This window comes from Salvelinus alpinus, chromosome 4 (genome assembly GCF_045679555.1).
Source record: "Salvelinus alpinus chromosome 4, SLU_Salpinus.1, whole genome shotgun sequence".
Taxonomy (NCBI): Eukaryota; Metazoa; Chordata; class Actinopteri; order Salmoniformes; family Salmonidae; genus Salvelinus; species Salvelinus alpinus.
In genome coordinates, this window is record NC_092089.1 from 90,920,359 (window position 1) to 90,947,367 (window position 27,009).

The 27,009-nt window shown below is 45.9% G+C and overlaps 1 protein-coding gene across 1 annotated transcript in view; it reads left to right on the forward strand.

The window, feature by feature from the left end:
• Nucleotides 1-27,009, forward strand: part of cdhr2 (cadherin related family member 2) — a 48,909-nt gene that overhangs the window by 5,144 nt on the left and 16,756 nt on the right. Inside the window, exons 4-18 of the mRNA XM_071399442.1 lie at nucleotides 16,093-16,161; nucleotides 16,453-16,604; nucleotides 17,011-17,061; nucleotides 17,577-17,666; nucleotides 19,413-19,502; nucleotides 20,158-20,280; nucleotides 20,485-20,634; nucleotides 22,209-22,284; nucleotides 22,525-22,637; nucleotides 22,748-22,966; nucleotides 23,206-23,361; nucleotides 24,108-24,272; nucleotides 25,237-25,298; nucleotides 25,538-25,781; nucleotides 26,510-26,743. Of these exons, the coding sequence (XP_071255543.1) occupies nucleotides 16,093-16,161; nucleotides 16,453-16,604; nucleotides 17,011-17,061; nucleotides 17,577-17,666; nucleotides 19,413-19,502; nucleotides 20,158-20,280; nucleotides 20,485-20,634; nucleotides 22,209-22,284; nucleotides 22,525-22,637; nucleotides 22,748-22,966; nucleotides 23,206-23,361; nucleotides 24,108-24,272; nucleotides 25,237-25,298; nucleotides 25,538-25,781; nucleotides 26,510-26,743 (1,994 nt within the window). The remainder of the gene's footprint in view (nucleotides 1-16,092; nucleotides 16,162-16,452; nucleotides 16,605-17,010; nucleotides 17,062-17,576; nucleotides 17,667-19,412; nucleotides 19,503-20,157; nucleotides 20,281-20,484; nucleotides 20,635-22,208; nucleotides 22,285-22,524; nucleotides 22,638-22,747; nucleotides 22,967-23,205; nucleotides 23,362-24,107; nucleotides 24,273-25,236; nucleotides 25,299-25,537; nucleotides 25,782-26,509; nucleotides 26,744-27,009) is intronic.

Here is a 27,009-nt window from a genome sequence, read left to right on the forward strand (position 1 = left end):
CTACCGTACTACCGTACTACCGTGCTACCGTGCTACCGTACTACCGTACTACTGTGCTACCGTGCTACCGTACTACCGTGCTACCGTGCTACCGTGCTACCGTGCTACCGTACTACCGTACTACCGTGCTACCATACTACCGTGCTACCGTACCACCGTGCTACCGTACTACCGTGCTAGCATACTACCGTACTACCGTACTACCGTACTACCGTGCTACCGTACTACCGTGCTACCGTACTACCGTGCTACCATACTACTGTGCTACCGTACTACCGTGCTACCGTACTACCGTACCACCGTGCCACCATACTACCATACTACTGTGCTACCGTACTAACGTACTATCGTGCTACCATACTACCGTGCTACCATACTACCGTGCTACCATACTACCGTGCTACCATACTACCGTACTACCGTGCTACCATACTACCGTGCTACCATACTACCGTACTACCATACTACCGTGCTACCGTACTACCATACTACCGTGCTACCGTGCTACCATACTACCGTGCTACCATACTACCGTGCTACCATACTACCGTGCTACCGTACTACCATACTACCGTGCTACCGTACTACCGTGCTACCATACTACCGTGCTACCATACTACTGTGCTACCTTACTACCGTGCTACCGTGCTACTTACTACCGTGCTACCATACTACCGTACTACCGTGCTACCATGCTACCGTGCTACCATACTACCGTGCTACCATACTACCGTGCTACCATACTACCGTGCTACCATACTACCGTGCTACCGTACTACCATACTACCGTGCTACCGTACTACCATACTACCGTGCTACCGTACTACCATACTACCGTGCTGCCATACTACCATACTACCGTACTACCGTGCTACCGTACTATCGTGCTACCATACTACCGTGCTACCATACTACCATACTACCGTTCTACCATACTACCGTACTACCATACTACCATACTACCGTACTACCGTGCTACCGTACTATCGTGCTACCTTACTACCGTGCTACCATACTACCGTGCTACCGTACTACCATACTACCGTTCTACCATACTACCGTGCTACCGTACTACCATACTACCGTGCTACCGTACTACCATACTACCGTGCTACCATACTACCGTGCTACCGTACTACCATACTACCGTGCTACCGTACTACCATACTACCGTGCTACCATACTACCGTGCAACCGTACTACCATACTACCGTGCTACTGTACTACCATACTACCGTGCTACCGTACTACCATACTACCGTGCTACCATACTACCGTGCTACCGTACTACCATACTACCGTGCTACCGTACTACCATACTACCGTTCTACCATACTACCGTGCAACCGTACTACCATACTACCGTGCTACCGTACTACCATACTACCGTGCTACCATACTACTGTACTACCATACTACCGTGCTCCCATACTACCGTGCTACCGTACTATCGTGCTACCATACTACCGTGCTACCATACTACCATGCTACCATACTACCGTGCTACCATACTACCGTACTACCGTGCTACCATACTACCGTGCTACCATACTACCGTACTATCGTGCTACCATACTACCGTGCTACCGTACTACCATACTACCGTGCTACCGTACTACCATACTACCGTGCTACTGTACTACCATACTATCGTGCTACCATACTACCGTGCTACCGTACTACCATACTACCGTACTACCATACTACCGTGCTACCATACTACCGTGCTACCGTACTATCGTGCTACCATACTACCGTGCTACCATACTACCATGCTACCATACTACCGTGCTACCATACTACCGTGCTACCATACTACCGTGCTACCATACTACCGTACTACCGTGCTACCATACTACCGTGCTACCATACTACCGTACTACCATACTACCGTGCTACCGTACTACCATACTACCGTGCTACCGTGCTACCGTGCTACCATACTACCGTGCTACCGTGCTACCATACTACCGTGCTACCATACTACCGTGCTACCATACTACCGTGCTACCATACTACCGTGCTACCGTACTACCGTGCTACCGTACTACCATACTACCGTGCTACCGTACTACCGTGCTACCATACTACCGTGCTACCATACTACTGTGCTACCGTACTACCGTGCTACCGTGCTACCGTACTACCGTGCTACCATACTACCGTACTACCGTGCTACCATGCTACCGTGCTACCATACTACCGTACTACCATACTACCGTGCTACCATACTACCGTGCTACCATACTACCGTGCTACCGTACTACCATACTACCGTGCTACCGTACTACCATACTACCGTGCTACCATACTACCATACTACCGTACTACCGTGCTACCGTACTATCATGCTACCATACTACCGTGCTACCATACTACCATACTACCCTTCTACCATACTACCGTACTACCATACTACCATACTACCGTACTACCGTGCTACCGTACTATCGTGCTACCTTACTACCGTGCTACCATACTACCGTGCTACCGTACTACCATACTACCGTTCTACCATACTACCGTGCTACCGTACTACCATACTACCGTGCTACCGTACTACCATACTACCGTGCTACCATACTACCGTGCTACCATAGTACCATACTACCGTGCTACTGTACTACCATACTACCGTTCTACCATACTACCGTGCTACCGTACTACCATACTACCGTGCTACTGTACTACCATACTATCGTGCTACCATACTACCGTGCTACCGTACTACCATACTACCGTACTACCATACTACCGTGCTACCGTACTACCGTGCTACCGTACTATCGTACTACCATACTACCGTGCTACCATACTACCATGCTACCATACTACCGTGCTACCATACTACCGTACTACTGTGCTACCATACTACCGTGCTACCATACTACCGTAGTATCGTGCTTCCATACTACCGTGCTACCGTGCTACCATACTACCATACTGCCGTGCTACCATACTACCGCGCTACCATACTACCGTGCTACCGTACTACCGTACTACTGTGCTACCGTGCTACCGTACTACCGTGCTACCGTGCTACCGTGCTACCGTGCTACCGTACTACCGTACTACCGTGCTACCATACTACCGTGCTACCGTACCACCGTGCTACCGTACTACCGTGCTAGCATACTACCGTACTACCGTACTACCGTACTACCGTGCTACCGTACTACCGTGCTACCATACTACCGTGCTACCATACTACCGTGCTACCATACTACCGTGCTACCATACTACCGTGCTACCGTACTACCATACTACCGTGCTACCGTACTACCATACTACCGTGCTACCGTACTACCATACTACCGTGCTGCCATACTACCATACTACCGTACTACCGTGCTACCGTACTATCGTGCTACCATACTACCGTGCTACCATACTACCATACTACCGTTCTACCATACTACCGTACTACCATACTACCATACTACCGTACTACCGTGCTACCGTACTATCGTGCTACCTTACTACCGTGCTACCATACTACCGTGCTACCGTACTACCATACTACCGTTCTACCATACTACCGTGCTACCGTACTACCATACTACCGTGCTACCGTACTACCATACTACCGTGCTACCATACTACCGTGCTACCGTACTACCATACTACCGTGCTACCGTACTACCATACTACCGTTCTACCATACTACCGTGCAACCGTACTACCATACTACCGTGCTACTGTACTACCATACTACCGTGCTACCGTACTACCATACTACCGTGCTACCATACTACCGTGCTACCGTACTACCATACTACCGTGCTACCGTACTACCATACTACCGTGCTACCATACTACCGTGCAACCGTACTACCATACTACCGTGCTACCGTACTACCATACTACCGTGCTACCATACTACTGTACTACCATACTACCGTGCTCCCATACTACCGTGCTACCGTACTATCGTGCTACCATACTACCGTGCTACCATACTACCATGCTACCATACTACCGTGCTACCATACTACCGTACTACCGTGCTACCATACTACCGTGCTACCATACTACCGTACTATCGTGCTACCATACTACCGTGCTACCGTACTACCATACTACCGTGCTACCGTACTACCATACTACCGTGCTACTGTACTACCATACTATCGTGCTACCATACTACCGTGCTACCGTACTACCATACTACCGTACTACCATACTACCGTGCTACCATACTACCGTGCTACCGTACTATCGTGCTACCATACTACCGTGCTACCATACTACCATGCTACCATACTACCGTGCTACCATACTACCGTGCTACCATACTACCGTGCTACCATACTACCGTACTACCGTGCTACCATACTACCGTGCTACCATACTACCGTACTACCATACTACCGTGCTACCGTACTACCATACTACCGTGCTACCGTGCTACCGTGCTACCATACTACCGTGCTACCGTGCTACCATACTACCGTGCTACCATACTACCGTGCTACCATACTACCGTGCTACCATACTACCGTGCTACCGTACTACCGTGCTACCGTACTACCATACTACCGTGCTACCGTACTACCGTGCTACCATACTACCGTGCTACCATACTACTGTGCTACCGTACTACCGTGCTACCGTGCTACCGTACTACCGTGCTACCATACTACCGTACTACCGTGCTACCATGCTACCGTGCTACCATACTACCGTACTACCATACTACCGTGCTACCATACTACCGTGCTACCATACTACCGTGCTACCGTACTACCATACTACCGTGCTACCGTACTACCATACTACCGTGCTACCATACTACCATACTACCGTACTACCGTGCTACCGTACTATCATGCTACCATACTACCGTGCTACCATACTACCATACTACCCTTCTACCATACTACCGTACTACCATACTACCATACTACCGTACTACCGTGCTACCGTACTATCGTGCTACCTTACTACCGTGCTACCATACTACCGTGCTACCGTACTACCATACTACCGTTCTACCATACTACCGTGCTACCGTACTACCATACTACCGTGCTACCGTACTACCATACTACCGTGCTACCATACTACCGTGCTACCATAGTACCATACTACCGTGCTACTGTACTACCATACTACCGTTCTACCATACTACCGTGCTACCGTACTACCATACTACCGTGCTACTGTACTACCATACTATCGTGCTACCATACTACCGTGCTACCGTACTACCATACTACCGTACTACCATACTACCGTGCTACCGTACTACCGTGCTACCGTACTATCGTGCTACCATACTACCGTGCTACCATACTACCATGCTACCATACTACCGTGCTACCATACTACCGTACTACTGTGCTACCATACTACCGTGCTACCATACTACCGTAGTATCGTGCTTCCATACTACCGTGCTACCGTGCTACCATACTACCATACTGCCGTGCTACCATACTACCGCGCTACCATACTACCGTGCTACCGTACTACCGTACTACTGTGCTACCGTGCTACCGTACTACCGTGCTACCGTGCTACCGTGCTACCGTGCTACCGTACTACCGTACTACCGTGCTACCATACTACCGTGCTACCGTACCACCGTGCTACCGTACTACCGTGCTAGCATACTACCGTACTACCGTACTACCGTACTACCGTGCTACCGTACTACCGTGCTACCGTACTACCGTGCTACCGTACTACTGTGCTACCATACTACTGTGCTACCGTACTACCGTGCTACCGTACTACCGTACCACCGTGCCACCATACTACCATACTACTGTGCTACCGTACTAACGTACTATCGTGCTACCATACTACCGTGCTACCATACTACCGTGCTACCATACTACCGTGCTACCATACTACCGTACTACCGTGCTACCATACTACCGTGCTACCATACTACCGTACTACCATACTACCGTGCTACCGTACTACCATACTACCGTGCTACCGTGCTACCATACTACCGTGCTACCATACTACCGTGCTACCATACTACCGTGCTACCGTACTACCATACTACCGTGCTACCGTACTACCGTGCTACCATACTACCGTGCTACCATACTACTGTGCTACCTTACTACCGTGCTACCGTGCTACTTACTACCGTGCTACCATACTACCGTACTACCGTGCTACCATGCTACCGTGCTACCATACTACCGTGCTACCATACTACCGTGCTACCATACTACCGTGCTACCATACTACCGTGCTACCGTACTACCATACTACCGTGCTACCGTACTACCATACTACCGTGCTACCGTACTACCATACTACCGTGCTGCCATACTACCATACTACCGTACTACCGTGCTACCGTACTATCGTGCTACCATACTACCGTGCTACCATACTACCATACTACCGTTCTACCATACTACCGTACTACCATACTACCATACTACCGTACTACCGTGCTACCGTACTATCGTGCTACCTTACTACCGTGCTACCATACTACCGTGCTACCGTACTACCATACTACCGTTCTACCATACTACCGTGCTACCGTACTACCATACTACCGTGCTACCGTACTACCATACTACCGTGCTACCATACTACCGTGCTACCGTACTACCATACTACCGTGCTACCGTACTACCATACTACCGTTCTACCATACTACCGTGCAACCGTACTACCATACTACCGTGCTACTGTACTACCATACAACCGTGCTACCGTACTACCATACTACCGTGCTACCATACTACCGTGCTACCGTACTACCATACTACCGTGCTACCGTACTACCATACTACCGTTCTACCATACTACCGTGCAACCGTACTACCATACTACCGTGCTACCGTACTACCATACTACCGTGCTACCATACTACTGTACTACCATACTACCGTGCTCCCATACTACCGTGCTACCGTACTATCGTGCTACCATACTACCGTGCTACCATACTACCATGCTACCATACTACCGTGCTACCATACTACCGTACTACCGTGCTACCATACTACCGTGCTACCATACTACCGTACTATCGTGCTACCATACTACCGTGCTACCGTACTACCATACTGCCGTGCTACCGTACTACCATACTACCGTGCTACTGTACTACCATACTATCGTGCTACCATACTACCGTGCTACCGTACTACCATACTACCGTACTACCATACTACCGTGCTACCATACTACCGTGCTACCGTACTATCGTGCTACCATACTACCGTGCTACCATACTACCATGCTACCATACTACCGTGCTACCATACTACCGTGCTACCATACTACCGTGCTACCATACTACCGTACTACCGTGCTACCATACTACCGTGCTACCATACTACCGTACTACCATACTACCGTGCTACCGTACTACCATACTACCGTGCTACCGTGCTACCGTGCTAACATACTACCGTGCTACCGTGCTACCATACTACCGTGCTACCATACTACCGTGCTACCATACTACCGTGCTACCATACTACCGTGCTACCGTACTACCGTGCTACCGTACTACCATACTACCGTGCTACCGTACTACCGTGCTACCATACTACCGTGCTACCATACTACTGTGCTACCGTACTACCGTGCTACCGTGCTACCGTACTACCGTGCTACCATACTACCGTACTACCGTGCTACCATGCTACCGTGCTACCATACTACCGTACTACCATACTACCGTGCTACCATACTACCGTGCTACCATACTACCGTGCTACCGTACTACCATACTACCGTGCTACCGTACTACCATATTACCGTGCTACCATACTACCATACTACCGTACTACCGTGCTACCGTACTATCATGCTACCATACTACCGTGCTACCATACTACCATACTACCCTTCTACCATACTACCGTACTACCATACTACCATACTACCGTACTACCGTGCTACCGTACTATCGTGCTACCTTACTACCGTGCTACCATACTACCGTGCTACCGTACTACCATACTACCGTTCTACCATACTACCGTGCTACCGTACTACCATACTACCGTGCTACCGTACTACCATACTACCGTGCTACCATACTACCGTGCTACCATAGTACCATACTACCGTGCTACCGTACTACCATACTACCGTTCTACCATACTACCGTGCTACCGTACTACCATACTACCGTGCTACTGTACTACCATACTATCGTGCTACCATACTACCGTGCTACCGTACTACCATACTACCGTACTACCATACTACCGTGCTACCGTACTACCGTGCTACCGTACTATCGTGCTACCATACTACCGTGCTACCATACTACCATGCTACCATACTACCGTGCTACCATACTACCGTACTACTGTGCTACCATACTACCGTGCTACCATACTACCGTAGTATCGTGCTTCCATACTACCGTGCTACCGTGCTACCATACTACCATACTGCCGTGCTACCATACTACCGCGCTACCATACTACCGTGCTACCGTGCTACCGTACTACCATACTACCGTGCTACCGGGCTACCGTGCTACCATACTACCATACTACCGTGCTACCATACTACCATACTACCGTACTACCGTACTACCGTGCTACCGTACTACCGTACTACCGTGCTACCGTGCTACCGTACTACCGTACTACCGTACTACCGTGCTACCGTGCTACCGTACTACCGTACTACTGTGCTACCATACTAGCATACTAGCATACTACCGTACTACCGTGCTACCGTACTACCGTAATACCGTACTACCGTGCTACCGTGCTACCGTACTACCGTGCTACCGTGCTACCTTACTACCGTGCTACCGTACTACCGTACTACCGTGCTACCGTGCTAGCGTACTACCGTACTATCGTGCTACCATACTACCGTGCTACCATACTACCATGCTACCATACTACCGTGCTACCATACTACCGTGCTACCATACTACCGTGCTACCATACTACCGTACTACCGTGCTACCATACTACCGTGCTACCATACTACCGTACTACCATACTACCGTGCTACCGTACTACCATACTACCGTGCTACCGTGCTACCGTGCTAACATACTACCGTGCTACCGTGCTACCATACTACCGTGCTACCATACTACCGTGCTACCATACTACCGTGCTACCATACTACCGTGCTACCGTACTACCGTGCTACCGTACTACCATACTACCGTGCTACCGTACTACCGTGCTACCATACTACCGTGCTACCATACTACTGTGCTACCGTACTACCGTGCTACCGTGCTACCGTACTACCGTGCTACCATACTACCGTACTACCGTGCTACCATGCTACCGTGCTACCATACTACCGTACTACCATACTACCGTGCTACCATACTACCGTGCTACCATACTACCGTGCTACCGTACTACCATACTACCGTGCTACCGTACTACCATATTACCGTGCTACCATACTACCATACTACCGTACTACCGTGCTACCGTACTATCATGCTACCATACTACCGTGCTACCATACTACCATACTACCCTTCTACCATACTACCGTACTACCATACTACCATACTACCGTACTACCGTGCTACCGTACTATCGTGCTACCTTACTACCGTGCTACCATACTACCGTGCTACCGTACTACCATACTACCCTTCTACCATACTACCGTACTACCATACTACCATACTACCGTACTACCGTGCTACCGTACTATCGTGCTACCATACTACCGTGCTACCATACTACCGTACTATCGTGCTACCATACTACCGTGCTACCGTACTACCATACTGCCGTGCTACCGTACTACCATACTACCGTGCTACTGTACTACCATACTATCGTGCTACCATACTACCGTGCTACCGTACTACCATACTACCGTACTACCATACTACCGTGCTACCATACTACCGTGCTACCGTACTATCGTGCTACCATACTACCGTGCTACCATACTACCATGCTACCATACTACCGTGCTACCATACTACCGTGCTACCATACTACCGTGCTACCATACTACCGTACTACCGTGCTACCATACTACCGTGCTACCATACTACCGTACTACCATACTACCGTGCTACCGTACTACCATACTACCGTGCTACCGTGCTACCGTGCTAACATACTACCGTGCTACCGTGCTACCATACTACCGTGCTACCATACTACCGTGCTACCATACTACCGTGCTACCATACTACCGTGCTACCGTACTACCGTGCTACCGTACTACCATACTACCGTGCTACCGTACTACCGTGCTACCATACTACCGTGCTACCATACTACTGTGCTACCGTACTACCGTGCTACCGTGCTACCGTACTACCGTGCTACCATACTACCGTACTACCGTGCTACCATGCTACCGTGCTACCATACTACCGTACTACCATACTACCGTGCTACCATACTACCGTGCTACCATACTACCGTGCTACCGTACTACCATACTACCGTGCTACCGTACTACCATATTACCGTGCTACCATACTACCATACTACCGTACTACCGTGCTACCGTACTATCATGCTACCATACTACCGTGCTACCATACTACCATACTACCCTTCTACCATACTACCGTACTACCATACTACCATACTACCGTACTACCGTGCTACCGTACTATCGTGCTACCTTACTACCGTGCTACCATACTACCGTGCTACCGTACTACCATACTACCGTTCTACCATACTACCGTGCTACCGTACTACCATACTACCGTGCTACCGTACTACCATACTACCGTGCTACCATACTACCGTGCTACCATAGTACCATACTACCGTGCTACCGTACTACCATACTACCGTTCTACCATACTACCGTGCTACCGTACTACCATACTACCGTGCTACTGTACTACCATACTATCGTGCTACCATACTACCGTGCTACCGTACTACCATACTACCGTACTACCATACTACCGTGCTACCGTACTACCGTGCTACCGTACTATCGTGCTACCATACTACCGTGCTACCATACTACCATGCTACCATACTACCGTGCTACCATACTACCGTACTACTGTGCTACCATACTACCGTGCTACCATACTACCGTAGTATCGTGCTTCCATACTACCGTGCTACCGTGCTACCATACTACCATACTGCCGTGCTACCATACTACCGCGCTACCATACTACCGTGCTACCGTGCTACCGTACTACCATACTACCGTGCTACCGGGCTACCGTGCTACCATACTACCATACTACCGTGCTACCATACTACCATACTACCGTACTACCGTACTACCGTGCTACCGTACTACCGTACTACCGTGCTACCGTGCTACCGTACTACCGTACTACCGTACTACCGTGCTACCGTGCTACCGTACTACCGTACTACTGTGCTACCATACTAGCATACTAGCATACTACCGTACTACCGTGCTACCGTACTACCGTAATACCGTACTACCGTGCTACCGTGCTACCGTACTACCGTGCTACCGTGCTACCTTACTACCGTGCTACCGTACTACCGTACTACCGTGCTACCGTGCTAGCGTACTACCGTACTATCGTGCTACCATACTACCGTGCTACCATACTACCATGCTACCATACTACCGTGCTACCATACTACCGTGCTACCATACTACCGTGCTACCATACTACCGTACTACCGTGCTACCATACTACCGTGCTACCATACTACCGTACTACCATACTACCGTGCTACCGTACTACCATACTACCGTGCTACCGTGCTACCGTGCTAACATACTACCGTGCTACCGTGCTACCATACTACCGTGCTACCATACTACCGTGCTACCATACTACCGTGCTACCATACTACCGTGCTACCGTACTACCGTGCTACCGTACTACCATACTACCGTGCTACCGTACTACCGTGCTACCATACTACCGTGCTACCATACTACTGTGCTACCGTACTACCGTGCTACCGTGCTACCGTACTACCGTGCTACCATACTACCGTACTACCGTGCTACCATGCTACCGTGCTACCATACTACCGTACTACCATACTACCGTGCTACCATACTACCGTGCTACCATACTACCGTGCTACCGTACTACCATACTACCGTGCTACCGTACTACCATATTACCGTGCTACCATACTACCATACTACCGTACTACCGTGCTACCGTACTATCATGCTACCATACTACCGTGCTACCATACTACCATACTACCCTTCTACCATACTACCGTACTACCATACTACCATACTACCGTACTACCGTGCTACCGTACTATCGTGCTACCTTACTACCGTGCTACCATACTACCGTGCTACCGTACTACCATACTACCGTTCTACCATACTACCGTGCTACCGTACTACCATACTACCGTGCTACCGTACTACCATACTACCGTGCTACCATACTACCGTGCTACCGTACTACCATACTGCCGTGCTACCGTACTACCATACTACCGTGCTACTGTACTACCATACTATCGTGCTACCATACTACCGTGCTACCGTACTACCATACTACCGTACTACCATACTACCGTGCTACCATACTACCGTGCTACCGTACTATCGTGCTACCATACTACCGTGCTACCATACTACCATGCTACCATACTACCGTGCTACCATACTACCGTGCTACCATACTACCGTGCTACCATACTACCGTACTACCGTGCTACCATACTACCGTGCTACCATACTACCGTACTACCATACTACCGTGCTACCGTACTACCATACTACCGTGCTACCGTGCTACCGTGCTAACATACTACCGTGCTACCGTGCTACCATACTACCGTGCTACCATACTACCGTGCTACCATACTACCGTGCTACCATACTACCGTGCTACCGTACTACCGTGCTACCGTACTACCATACTACCGTGCTACCGTACTACCGTGCTACCATACTACCGTGCTACCATACTACTGTGCTACCGTACTACCGTGCTACCGTGCTACCGTACTACCGTGCTACCATACTACCGTACTACCGTGCTACCATGCTACCGTGCTACCATACTACCGTACTACCATACTACCGTGCTACCATACTACCGTGCTACCATACTACCGTGCTACCGTACTACCATACTACCGTGCTACCGTACTACCATATTACCGTGCTACCATACTACCATACTACCGTACTACCGTGCTACCGTACTATCATGCTACCATACTACCGTGCTACCATACTACCATACTACCCTTCTACCATACTACCGTACTACCATACTACCATACTACCGTACTACCGTGCTACCGTACTATCGTGCTACCTTACTACCGTGCTACCATACTACCGTGCTACCGTACTACCATACTACCGTTCTACCATACTACCGTGCTACCGTACTACCATACTACCGTGCTACCGTACTACCATACTACCGTGCTACCATACTACCGTGCTACCATAGTACCATACTACCGTGCTACCGTACTACCATACTACCGTTCTACCATACTACCGTGCTACCGTACTACCATACTACCGTGCTACTGTACTACCATACTATCGTGCTACCATACTACCGTGCTACCGTACTACCATACTACCGTACTACCATACTACCGTGCTACCGTACTACCGTGCTACCGTACTATCGTGCTACCATACTACCGTGCTACCATACTACCATGCTACCATACTACCGTGCTACCATACTACCGTACTACTGTGCTACCATACTACCGTGCTACCATACTACCGTAGTATCGTGCTTCCATACTACCGTGCTACCGTGCTACCATACTACCATACTGCCGTGCTACCATACTACCGCGCTACCATACTACCGTGCTACCGTGCTACCGTACTACCATACTACCGTGCTACCGGGCTACCGTGCTACCATACTACCATACTACCGTGCTACCATACTACCATACTACCGTACTACCGTACTACCGTGCTACCGTACTACCGTACTACCGTGCTACCGTGCTACCGTACTACCGTACTACCGTACTACCGTGCTACCGTGCTACCGTACTACCGTACTACTGTGCTACCATACTAGCATACTAGCATACTACCGTACTACCGTGCTACCGTACTACCGTAATACCGTACTACCGTGCTACCGTGCTACCGTACTACCGTGCTACCGTGCTACCTTACTACCGTGCTACCGTACTACCGTACTACCGTGCTACCGTGCTAGCGTACTACCGTACTATCGTGCTACCATACTACCGTGCTACCATACTACCATGCTACCATACTACCGTGCTACCATACTACCGTGCTACCATACTACCGTGCTACCATACTACCGTACTACCGTGCTACCATACTACCGTGCTACCATACTACCGTACTACCATACTACCGTGCTACCGTACTACCATACTACCGTGCTACCGTGCTACCGTGCTAACATACTACCGTGCTACCGTGCTACCATACTACCGTGCTACCATACTACCGTGCTACCATACTACCGTGCTACCATACTACCGTGCTACCGTACTACCGTGCTACCGTACTACCATACTACCGTGCTACCGTACTACCGTGCTACCATACTACCGTGCTACCATACTACTGTGCTACCGTACTACCGTGCTACCGTGCTACCGTACTACCGTGCTACCATACTACCGTACTACCGTGCTACCATGCTACCGTGCTACCATACTACCGTACTACCATACTACCGTGCTACCATACTACCGTGCTACCATACTACCGTGCTACCGTACTACCATACTACCGTGCTACCGTACTACCATATTACCGTGCTACCATACTACCATACTACCGTACTACCGTGCTACCGTACTATCATGCTACCATACTACCGTGCTACCATACTACCATACTACCCTTCTACCATACTACCGTACTACCATACTACCATACTACCGTACTACCGTGCTACCGTACTATCGTGCTACCTTACTACCGTGCTACCATACTACCGTGCTACCGTACTACCATACTACCGTTCTACCATACTACCGTGCTACCGTACTACCATACTACCGTGCTACCGTACTACCATACTACCGTGCTACCATACTACCGTGCTACCATAGTACCATACTACCGTGCTACCGTACTACCATACTACCGTTCTACCATACTACCGTGCTACCGTACTACCATACTACCGTGCTACTGTACTACCATACTATCGTGCTACCATACTACCGTGCTACCGTACTACCATACTACCGTACTACCATACTACCGTGCTACCGTACTACCGTGCTACCGTACTATCGTGCTACCATACTACCGTGCTACCATACTACCATGCTACCATACTACCGTGCTACCATACTACCGTACTACTGTGCTACCATACTACCGTGCTACCATACTACCGTAGTATCGTGCTTCCATACTACCGTGCTACCGTGCTACCATACTACCATACTGCCGTGCTACCATACTACCGCGCTACCATACTACCGTGCTACCGTGCTACCGTACTACCGTACTACCGTACTACCGTGCTACCGTACTACCGTACTACCGTGCTACCGTGCTACCGTACTACCGTACTACCGTACTACCGTGCTACCGTGCTACCGTACTACCGTACTACTGTGCTACCATACTAGCATACTAGCATACTACCGTACTACCGTGCTACCGTACTACCGTAATACCGTACTACCGTGCTACCGTGCTACCGTACTACCGTGCTACCGTGCTACCTTACTACCGTGCTACCGTACTACCGTACTACCGTGCTACCGTGCTAGCGTACTACCGTACTACCGTGCTACCGTACTACCGTGCTACCGTGCTACCGTACTACCGTGCTACCGTTCTACCGTGCTACCGTACCACCGTACCACCGTGCCACCGTGCTACCGTGCTACCGTGCTACCGTGCTACCGTACCACCGTACCACCGTGCTACCGTACTACCGTGCTACCGTACCGCCGTACTACACCATAGGGTGTCGTTTGGGAAGCATTCCAAGGCTCACGTTGCACTGGCTATTTAACCGCAATAACTTTACGTGTAATAATGCCACGTCTAGTCATACAGTGATACTGGTTGTTTAATGGCAATTTCACAGATAAAGTGAGGAAGTTTAAACTCAATGTCAAATCTTATCAATATTATTGTAAAGTGGGACTCATTTTGCTTGGACTTACAGGTTATATGATTAAACTTTCTCTGCTTTTTTTTCAACAGCTCAAAGCCAAAACCAAATCCCGAGCATTACAACAGATTTTGCCCAAGTAGACGAAGACACTCCAATAAGTATGTGTTTCTTGTACTCAGTAAATACAAACGTTTTTTATCACAAAATAGTATGTCAATTCATGCATGTGTAACGGATGTGAAATGGCTAGCTAGTTAGCGGGTACGCGCTAATAGCGTTTCAATCAGTTACGTCACTTGCTCTGAAACCTAGAAGTAGTGTTTCCCCTTGCTCTGCAAGGGCCGCGGCTTTTGTGGAGCGATGGGTAACGACGCTTCGTGGGTGACTGTTGATGTGTGCAGAGGGTCCCTGGTTCGTGCCCGTGTTAACCCAACACTCTCTCCCTTCAGATGGATTTGCATTTCAAATAGAAACATTTGATCCTGATCCTGTTCCTGACCCACTGACATACATGATTACTGGGCCTAAAGCAAGCTATTTTAAAGTCGACCCAAACACAGGGAACGTAACCATCCGAACCCCCTTAGAGAGAGATGATGATGTAAGTCCTCGTCTCCCATTTTAGTATTTCACTGTTGTTTCAGCCATTTTAGAATTTTCAGTGTAGTTTCAGCCATTTTAGAATTTTCAGTGTTATTTCAGCCATTTTAGAATTTTCAGTGTTGTTTCAGCCATTTTAGAATTTTCAGTGTTGTTTCAGACATTTTAGAATTTTCAGTGTTGTTTCAGCCATTTTAGTATTTCAGTGTTGTTTCAGCCATTTCAGTGTTTAAGTAGTGTTTCAGCCATTTCAGTATTTCAGTAGTGTTTCAGCCATTTCAGTGTTTAAGTAGTGTTTCAGCCATTTTAGAATTTTCAGTGTTGTTTCAGCCATTTCAGTGTTTCAGCATTTTATCTTTTATTTTTCCTGACCTGATTCTCTAATTGATTAGCTTATATTTGTTTAGGACAAGGGTGTATTCACTATCGGCGTTGTGGTTTCTGACGCTGATTATACAGTAAGTTCACAATAAAGCCTCTAACTCTTTTCACAGTCCCCAAATTCAGAAGAAATTCAAGAAAGCGTACAGTATTATATAGAGCCATTATTGCATAAAACTCTGTTCCATCTCATATTGCTCAAGTGAACAATAAACCTGGTTTAAAAAAACAGATAAAGCAACACCTTACGGTACAACGCTTCTCCCCTATTTTACCTGGATAGTTTGTGTGTATGCATTGATATGTAGGCTACGTGTGCCTTTATAAAATGTATGTAGTTCTGTCCTTGAGCTGCTCTTGTCTAATGATGTTCTGTATTATATCATTCTGTATTATGTCATTCTGTATCATGTTTCATGTTTGTGTGGAACCCCAAGATGAGAAGCTGCTGCTTTTGCTACAGCTAATGGGGATCCTAATAAAATACCAAACATAAAAATGAATTTAACTATATTTTTATTTATTTTATTGTTTTTAACACATTGATACATGTTTTTTTAACATGCACAATATATCATGTCATCTTTTTTAGGTTGAAAAAGACATTCGGATAATCGTAACCGATGCGAATGATAACCGACCCATATTTCAAAATGAACCTTACAACGAAAATGTCCCAGAAGTAAGTACAATTACTAATTTTACATTCCTTTAATAATCATTTCATCTATATGGCAGGTTCAATTAATTTCCAGCCATAATTAAGAAATTGTGGGAAACTTTATGAGCCTGTGAAATCATCTCAACAGACTATGGTTTCAAAATTCACCGTAATTTACAAATTTCAGAAATAGCTAGCTAGACTATCTTACCTGTATACATCATGGGTGGATGCTTCTCCCTGTCACGGATGCCATGGTTGCCCTGAGCTCAAATAGACAAAAGCGTGCTATATGGCAGACCAATCCGGACATATCTCTCGGTATGTCCAGCCCACTCATTATCTCAGCCAGTCATGGCTAGAGGAAAGGTTGATGTTTTTTTCTGTGGCTAAACCAACTAGACTCGTAATTTCACAATTCTATTCGTTTTTACAGATGGCATACAAGTTTGTTATTAAGGCACATGAAAGTTCACATCCAGAAGTCATTTCTGCCAAAAAAGCGCATTTTGATTAAAAAAAAGAAGTTTAAGTTCAAATGTCTCTCCTGTGAAGTAGTTACCTGCGACATTTTTTAACATTTTATTTTACCTTTATTTAACTAGGCAAGTCAGTTAAGAACAAATTCTTGTTTTCAATGACAGCCTAGGAACAGGTTCAGGGGCAGAACGACAGATTTTTACCTTGTCAGCTCGGGGATTCGATCTTGCAACCTTCCGGTTACTAGTCCAATGCTCTAACCACTAGGCTACCTGCCTCCCCAAGCGTCACGTCTGGAGGAAACCTGGCACCATCCATACGGTGAAGCATGGTGGAGGCCGCATCATGCTCTGGGGATGTTTTTTAGTGGCAGGGACTGGGAGACCCGTCAGGATCGAGGGAAAGATGAACGGAGCAAAGTACAGAGAGATCCTTGATGAAAACCTGCTCCAGAGCGCTCAGGATCTCAGACTGGTGTGAAGGTTCACCTCCCAACAGGACAACGACTCTAAGCACACAGCCAAGACAGCACAGGAGTGGCTTCAGGATAAGTCTCTGAATGTCCTTGAGTGGCCCAGCCAGAGCCCGGACTTGAACCCGAGAGACCTGAAAATAGCTGTGCAGCGACTCTCCCCATCAAACCTGACAGAGTTTGAGAGGATCTGCAGAGAAGAATGGGAGAAACTCTCCAAGTACAGGGGCACCAAGCTTTTAGCGTCATACCCAAAAGAAGCCTCGAGTCTGTAATTGCTTCCAAAGGTGCTTAAACAAAGTACTAATTAAAGGGTCTGAATTCTAATGTAAATGTGATATTTAAGTTGATAGTTTTTTTATTAATTTGCAAACCTTTCTCAAAACCTGTTTTTGATTTGTCATTATGGGGAATTGTGTGTAGATTGATGAGAAGAAAAAACTGTTTAATCAATTTTAGAATAAGGCTGTAATGTAACAAAATGGGGAAAGAGTCAAGGAGTCTGAATACTTTCTATCTATAAAAGGAAAATCACGTGTTTGACTGCACTGCCCCTTTAAATGTGCTACAGGCCTGCTGTTAGCAGTGAGATTTTGGCCTACAGGTCATTCTGTATGTAGTGGTAATCCTCAGTGATTTAATTCTCACTTCATCCTATAAGACCTATAATGGAAAATTGTCCCTTGCTAGTAGTGTATAGTCAGGAATTCATTTTTGTGCTATACATTTGAAAGTTACTTTTCTAAATGATGATGAAAAAAGTACTATTGTGCCTTCTACTTCCTTGCCCCCCTCTGTCTGTTTTTTGTTATTAGAATACTGCCTTGGACACCGTTCTGTTTCAAGTGTATGCCAAAGATGCAGACGCTGGACTTGCCGCTGTTGTAAAGTACCGCATTGATGAAGTAAGCATTGCTTTTGGACAGAAAGCTGATTTTCTGTATTGATTCATAAGTGAACCTGACTCAAAACATCAACAGTGAACTTAGAACCATGTTACACCCCCCATTAGAACCATGTTACACCCCCATTAGAACCAAGTTACACCCCCATTAGAACCAAGTCACACCCCCATTAGAACCAAGTTACACCCCCATTAGAACCAAGTTACACCCCCATTAGAACCAAGTTACACCCCCATTAGAATCAAGTTGCACCCCCCATTAGAACCAAGTTACACCCCCATTAGAACCATGTTACACCCCCCATTAGAACCAAGTTACACCCCCATTAGAACCACGTTATACCCCATTAGAACCAAGTTACACCCCCATTGGAACCAAATTACACCCCCATTAGAACCAAGTTACACCCCCATTAGAACCAAGTTACACCCCCATTAGAACCATGTTACACCCCCAATTAGAACCAAGTTATACCCCCATTAGAACCAAGTTATACCCCCATTAGAACCAAATTACAGCCCCAACATTAGTCATGTAGCAGATAATAATAAAAGCCCTTCTCAACAGACATTGGGGAAAATTAGAAAGGACTATATGCCTTGAGATTGTTATATGGACTCCATGTATTTAAACCCAACTCTCTCCTCGTTTCTAGGCGAGTCCAAGTGATGGACTAAATCATTTTACTATCAATGAGAATAATGGCCAAGTCAAACTGGTTAAACAACTGAATTTTACAAGTTTGAGCACTTTCTATAGGCTGAAGATCAACGCCACGGTACGTAGTCCATCTCAACACTTCTCTAGTCACTGTTGGATCTTCACGAGTCACTTATTGGAAGGGGTTTTTCTCTGTATTCCTGACTAACAAGCATGTTCTTTCTGGAATTGATCATGTTTTTCAGATCCAGTTGTGTGCTTAATCTGAGAAACGGTCCTATTAAATGTGGTTTTGTGTTTCTGATTGTGTTTCCCCTCACAGGATGGTGGAGGCCCTGTGTATAATGAACCTCTCCCTGTTCATCAGTCCAGCCTTGCCTTTGCTTTCATCACTGTGGTGGACGTCCCAGACCTGGATCCGCGGTTTCTCAGTACTCCTTACGCGACTACTGTCACTGAGCATTCTCCCGTGGTGAGTCTGGTGTTGCCAAATAGGCACTTTCCTTTTAGTTCATAGTTCAACCGACCAAAGAATATCAAACAACGTTCACATCGTGTTTTCTACCAACAGCTAAGTCCTTTTACAATTTGTTTATTGTTGTTGCTAGTTGCTGTATTGTCGTACACATACATCTTCCTAAATAGATAAACAATTGTAAAAGTAAAGGTATGGACCAATAAAGTTCCAAATGGTACAATTTTCCCTACTTGGTGTACTACTTATGATCTGGGCCATTTATTACTTATGATCAGAGCCATTTACTACTTATGATCTGGGCCATTTATTACTTATGATCTGGGCCATTTACTACTTATGATCAGGGCCATTTACTACTTATGATCTGGGCCATTTACTACTTATGATCAGGGCCATTTACTACTTATGATCTGGGCCATTTACTACTTATGATCAGGGCCATTTACTACTTTATGATCAGAGCCATTTACTACTTTTAATCAGGGCCAATTACTACTTTTGATCAGGGCCATTTACTACTTATGATCTGGGCCATTTACTACTTATGATCAGGGCCAATTACTACTTTTGATCAGGGCCATTTACTACTTATGATCTGGGCCATTTACTACTTATGATCAGGGCCAATTACTACTTTTGATCTGGGCCATTTACTACTTTTGATCTGGGCCATTTACTACTTATGATCTGGGCCATTTACTACTTTTGATCAGGGCCATTTACTACTTATGATCTGGGCCATTTACTACTTTTGATCAGGTCCATTTACTACTTTTGATCAGGGCCAATTACTACTTTTGATCAGGACCATTTACTACTTTTGATCAGGGCCATTTACTACTTTTGATCAGGGCCATTTTGTAACGATAGTCATTTTCTTCCTCGGACGAGGAGAGGCGAGAAGGATCGGACCAATATGCAGAGTGGTTCGTGCTCATGATGATTTATTAAAACCGAAACTGAACACTGAAATACAAAACAATAAACGAAGTGCAGAAAACCGAAACAGTACCGTGTGGTGAAAACACGAACACGGAAACAAACACCCACAAAACACACGTGAAACCCCGGCTGCCTTAGTATGATTCTCAATCAGGGACAACGATTGACAGCTGCCTCTGATTGAGAATCATACCCGGCCGAACACAAAAACCCCAACATAGAAAACAACACATAGACAACCCACCCAACTCACGCCCTGACCAACTAAATCAATACAAAACAAGGGAAAACAGGTCAGGAACGTGACACATTTACTACTTATGATCTGGGCCAATTACTACTTTTGATCAGATCCATTTACTACTTTTGATCAGATCCATTTACTACCTTTGATCAGATCCATTTACTACTTTTAATCAGATCCATTTACTACTTTTAATCAGGGCCATTTACTACTTTTAATCTGGGCCATTTACTACTTATGATCTGGGCCATTTACTACTTATGATCTGGGCCATTTACTACTTTTGATCAGGGCCATTTACTACTTTTGGGGTGCCAAAGGGGACAAAGCCTTTGTTGACGTCAGCCTTTAACTGAACTCTACCGTCTCCCTTTCATTTCAGAGCCAGTCTGTGTTTAAAGTGACTGCAATAGATCAGGACACAGGAATCAACGATGCCATCACCTACAGCATTGAAGGTGAGCATAACTACATCTCTGAACGTCTGCTGAACGTCTGCTGAACGTCTGCTGAACGTCTCTGAACGTCTCTGAACGTCTGCTCATTTCAGGTTGTTAGCGGAACATCAGCATAAACGTTGTCCGTTGCCATTGTGCTGACAACTCTTGAAAAGATAAAAGATATTTTTTGTTTTTAATTCTAAATTGTTGGAATAATGATGAAGATTGGACTCTGATATATGTTTTGTTATTTTGCAGGTACCAATGACCTGTTTGACATCACAGCCAATGATGGAATCATATCTGTCAAAAGTGATATTGACAGAGAGGCTTTGTTGGACACCAATTATGTTGTGGCCCTTAATGTGACGGTATACTCTTATTGCTTAAATCCTTTAGATCATTTCCAAAAATGTATTTATCCAAAGGACAATATTTAATTTCAGGCTAACCTACTGTTAATAAAAAACTACAATTCCAGGCAACGGAGGTGCATCCAAGCATCCTGGGGACCCAAGCCCACACCTCCACTGAGGTGCGGATTACCATCAGTGACATCAACGACAACAAGCCTAGATTTTATGACTGTGTTGTGGAGCCCTGCGTGGAAGCCAGCAGCTTCATGGCCAACATCTTTGAACACTCCTCCATGGGTGTTCCAGTCGACGACCTCCACATCGAAGCCAAAGATTTGGATCAGGTCAGTCCTTTCTAAGAAATGGGGTTGCAAAAAATGTTGGGATTTTCTGTAACTCGTGGTTGGAAGATTCCCAGAGTTAGGAGAGGGAAAGGAATAATGAAAAACGAAATCTGAAATCCTCCAACCAGGATTACTTGAAAATGTACTGGAACTTTGCAACCCTAATCACAAAATATTTTTTTGTGGGACCTAAGTTTACTCAGGCCAGAAAATTGATCAACATCTGCATTCTGATGTAGGGAGATCATGGAAAATTCGAATTAAGTCTTGCTGGACCAGACAAGGATGCGTTCAGTGTGTCGCCACTGATCGCCTACTCAAAAAGCCAAGTTCAGATCACGGTCAAGAACTCCCAGGCTGTGGACTACGAGACCAAAACATCAATGGTCATCCAGGTACGCGTCTCAAATGGGAACCCCCAGTCCATATTTAGTGCACTACTTTTCACCAGGGCCCAATAAGGACCAAGGTCAAAAGTCAGGTACTATGTCCACGTAAATGTGGGAAATGTCTTCACTATAATTTGACTGACTGAAACCAAAGACAAAACACCATTGTCAAAAAATCATCAAGAACCACCTTGTTATCATAAGCATTCAAATACATTTGACAATATTTTCAAAGAAGATGTGTGACAAGGTGATTGAAGATTTCAACCAGACAAACTAAGTGGTTTGGAGTGTGTCCAATGCCAGAGTTACCCTAGCTTAGCTGAAACAGGTTTTGTGTAGTTTTAATAAGACGGCAAGCAAACACACTTAGGATCCATTACAAACAGGTTGATTACTTAGGCTAAAAGGGGATAACATTGCACCCTTCACACGGTATAGTCAGGTGAACTGCGGACACGCAAGAGACATTTAACGGTCTCTACCAGGACTGTTGCCAAGCTGCAGAACGGGAATAATGACATCGCATGATCAACAATACATTGTACCCAAAAGTTTTGTTTTGACGATCATATCACCATTTTCAAAAACCAAAGTTTTTTTTGTCTCAAATGGCACTCTCTTCACCAAACAGTGCACAGCTGTTAACCTGAGGTTTACGTACTGATACTCACCACAAAGTACAACATTCTTACTCCGTCCGAAAGTCTGTGTTTAAAACTGAGATAAATCGTGGTTGTTTTTCTGTACAGATTATCGCCAAGGATCCCTCCAATACAGCAGACTGCTGTTCCACGGCTACAGTCACCATTCAGATCAAAGACATTAATGACAACAGCCCCACGTTCCCCAAAGAAGCCTACAACCTCAAAGTTGATGAGCACAGTCCTAATGGAACCACTGTGGACACGATAACAGTAGGTCCATGTTATTGTTACCATTCTAACAGTAGGTCCATGTTATTGTTACCATTCTAACAGTAGGTCCATGTTATTGTTACCATTCTAACAGTAGGTCCTTGTTATTGTTACCATTCTAACAGTAGGTCCATGTTATTGTTACCATTCTAACAGTAGGTCCATGTTATTGTTACCATTCTAACAGTAGGTCCATGTTATTGTTACCATTCTAACAGTAGGTCCATGTTATTGTTACCATTCTAACAGTAGGTCCATGTTATTATTACCATTCTAACAGTAGGTCCATGTTATTGTTACCATTCTAACAGTAGGTCCATGTTATTGTTACCATTCTAACAGTAGGTCCATGTTATTGTTACCATTCTAACATTAGGTCCATGTTATTGTTACCATTCTAACAGTAGGTCCATGTTATTGTTACCATTCTAACAGTAGGTCCATGTTATTGTTACCATTCTAACAGTAGGTCCATGTTATTGTTACCATTTTAACAGTAGGTCCATGTTATTGTTACCATTCTAACAGTAGGTCCATGTTATTGTTACCATTCTAACAGTAGGTCCATGTTATTGTTACCATTCTAACAGTAGGTCCATGTTATTGTTACCATTCTAACAGTAGGTCCATGTTATTGTCACCATTCTAACAGTAGGTCCATGTTATTGTTACCATTCTAACAGTAGGTCCATGTTATTGTCACCATTCTAACAGTAGGTCCATGTTATTGTTACCATTCTAACAGTAGGTCCATGTTATTGTTACCATTCTGCCTGGAATTCAACCAATGCGCTCTGTGTTTAATTTGAACAGCATCTTGAAGTATCGAGTGTTAACTCACTCAACCCGGGACACACTGCTATGTAAATCAAACACACCTGTAATAAAATGTGAATCAAAAGTCCTTTGATTGTTGCTGCTAAATGTATTGGAAGTACAAACACAAAACTCTACTTCTCTCCAGGCAACCGATCCTGACACTATGGATGTTGGTAACATCAGATACAGACTTCTTCCTGACAGCATGTATGTACACTACACACCATTATTACTGTATGTTGTATTGTAATCCAGTCCAGAGTTTTCTTATGTTTATAGGATACTTCATTAATTTAGTTTGCTTTATAAGAGGCTTTCATACAACATAAAACATAAACAATATACAGTATATCAACTTTGATGTTGTCTGACATGAGGTGCCAAAGTTTGTGAAACGAGACCCAATACATGAGAACTAAATACTAAAAGAGATTTCTGGTTTTCAGACTAAAGTATTTCGATGTGAATGCAACGACAGGGAGGATCTTTGTGACAAACAACAAACTGATCGACCGAGAACTCACCTCCCTCTATTCTCCAACTCTGCAAGCAAGAGACCAGGCCAACAACACAGGGAACGCTGTGTTAGAAATCACACTGACAGACATCAATGACCAGACACCACAGTTCAACAGAGAATCCTACGTTGACTATGTGAAAGAGGGCTCAGACCTAAGAATTCAAGTACAGGTCAATATCTGTCTCTATACAAGTGGATTTCAAACCTCTCCGCAGGGACACCCCTAGACGTTTTATGATTTTGTTGTAGCCCTGAACGAGCTCAGCTGATTCACCTAATCAAGGACTTTATTATTAGTTGACAAGATGAATAATGTGTGGAATAATCATTGTAAATAAGAAATAGTTCTTAATTGACCCCTTGTATAAAATAAATAAAAACATGGAACGCCTGAGGAACCCAAGGATCGGTTTGAAAAGCATTCTTCTCTACACCACGGGTGTCAAACTCATTCCATGGAGGGCTGAGAGTTTCCAGGTTATCACTCCTTCCTCGATTGATCAATGAAGGTCACTGATTAGTTAGGAACTCCCCTCACCTGGTTGTCTAAGACTTCATTTGACAAAGATGGGAAGGAAATAGCCACAAGCAGCAGCCCCTGGGCCCTCCATGGAATGAGTTTGAGACCCAGTAACCAAAGGGTTAAAACTGCTCTACAGCTGACCCTTATGCTAGTCTATGGCAGACCCGTAGACACGGGAAATTCTAGTAACTTTCCAAAAATTCCCAGGTTTTCGAAAAATCCAGGTCAGAGGATTCCAGATTTCCTGCTTATTCTGTACTGAATTCCAGGAATCTTCCAGGAATTTGGGGGAAGGTTACCAGACTTTTGCTACCTAGGTAGACCTCTGTGCTGCTTCTAGTTGTTGGTGATTTTTTTCCTTCTTCTCGTTTGCAGGCTACTGACAGAGATGAGCCACCCAACAGCGAGATTGTGTATGGAATAGTTAGCAGTAACTACAGTGCCAAATTCACCATTGACCCCACCACAGGCTGGTTGGAGAACAAAGGCCCGCTAGACAGAGAGGCCATGCAGGCCAAGGATAATGGGCAGGTTAAGTTAAATGTGACAGCAACTGACAAAGGCAGTCCACCACTGTCCACCTGGGTGCCAGTCATCATCAATGTGGAGGTAAGATCACTGTCCATCCCTCACAAACCTTTGACAAGTGCACAGACAGGGTGTATTGGTACCTGGGCCCATATTCACAAAGCGTCTCAGAGTAGGACTGTTGATCTAGGATCAGATCCCCCTTGGCAGCTCTGTTACTAGGTCCTAAACAACTTTGCATTTATGTTTTATTTAAAAAATATATATTTCTTATATTATTATCCCAGAAAGTTCTTTTGCGTTATTACATACAGCCGGAATTAACTTCTGGATATCAGAGCGACGAT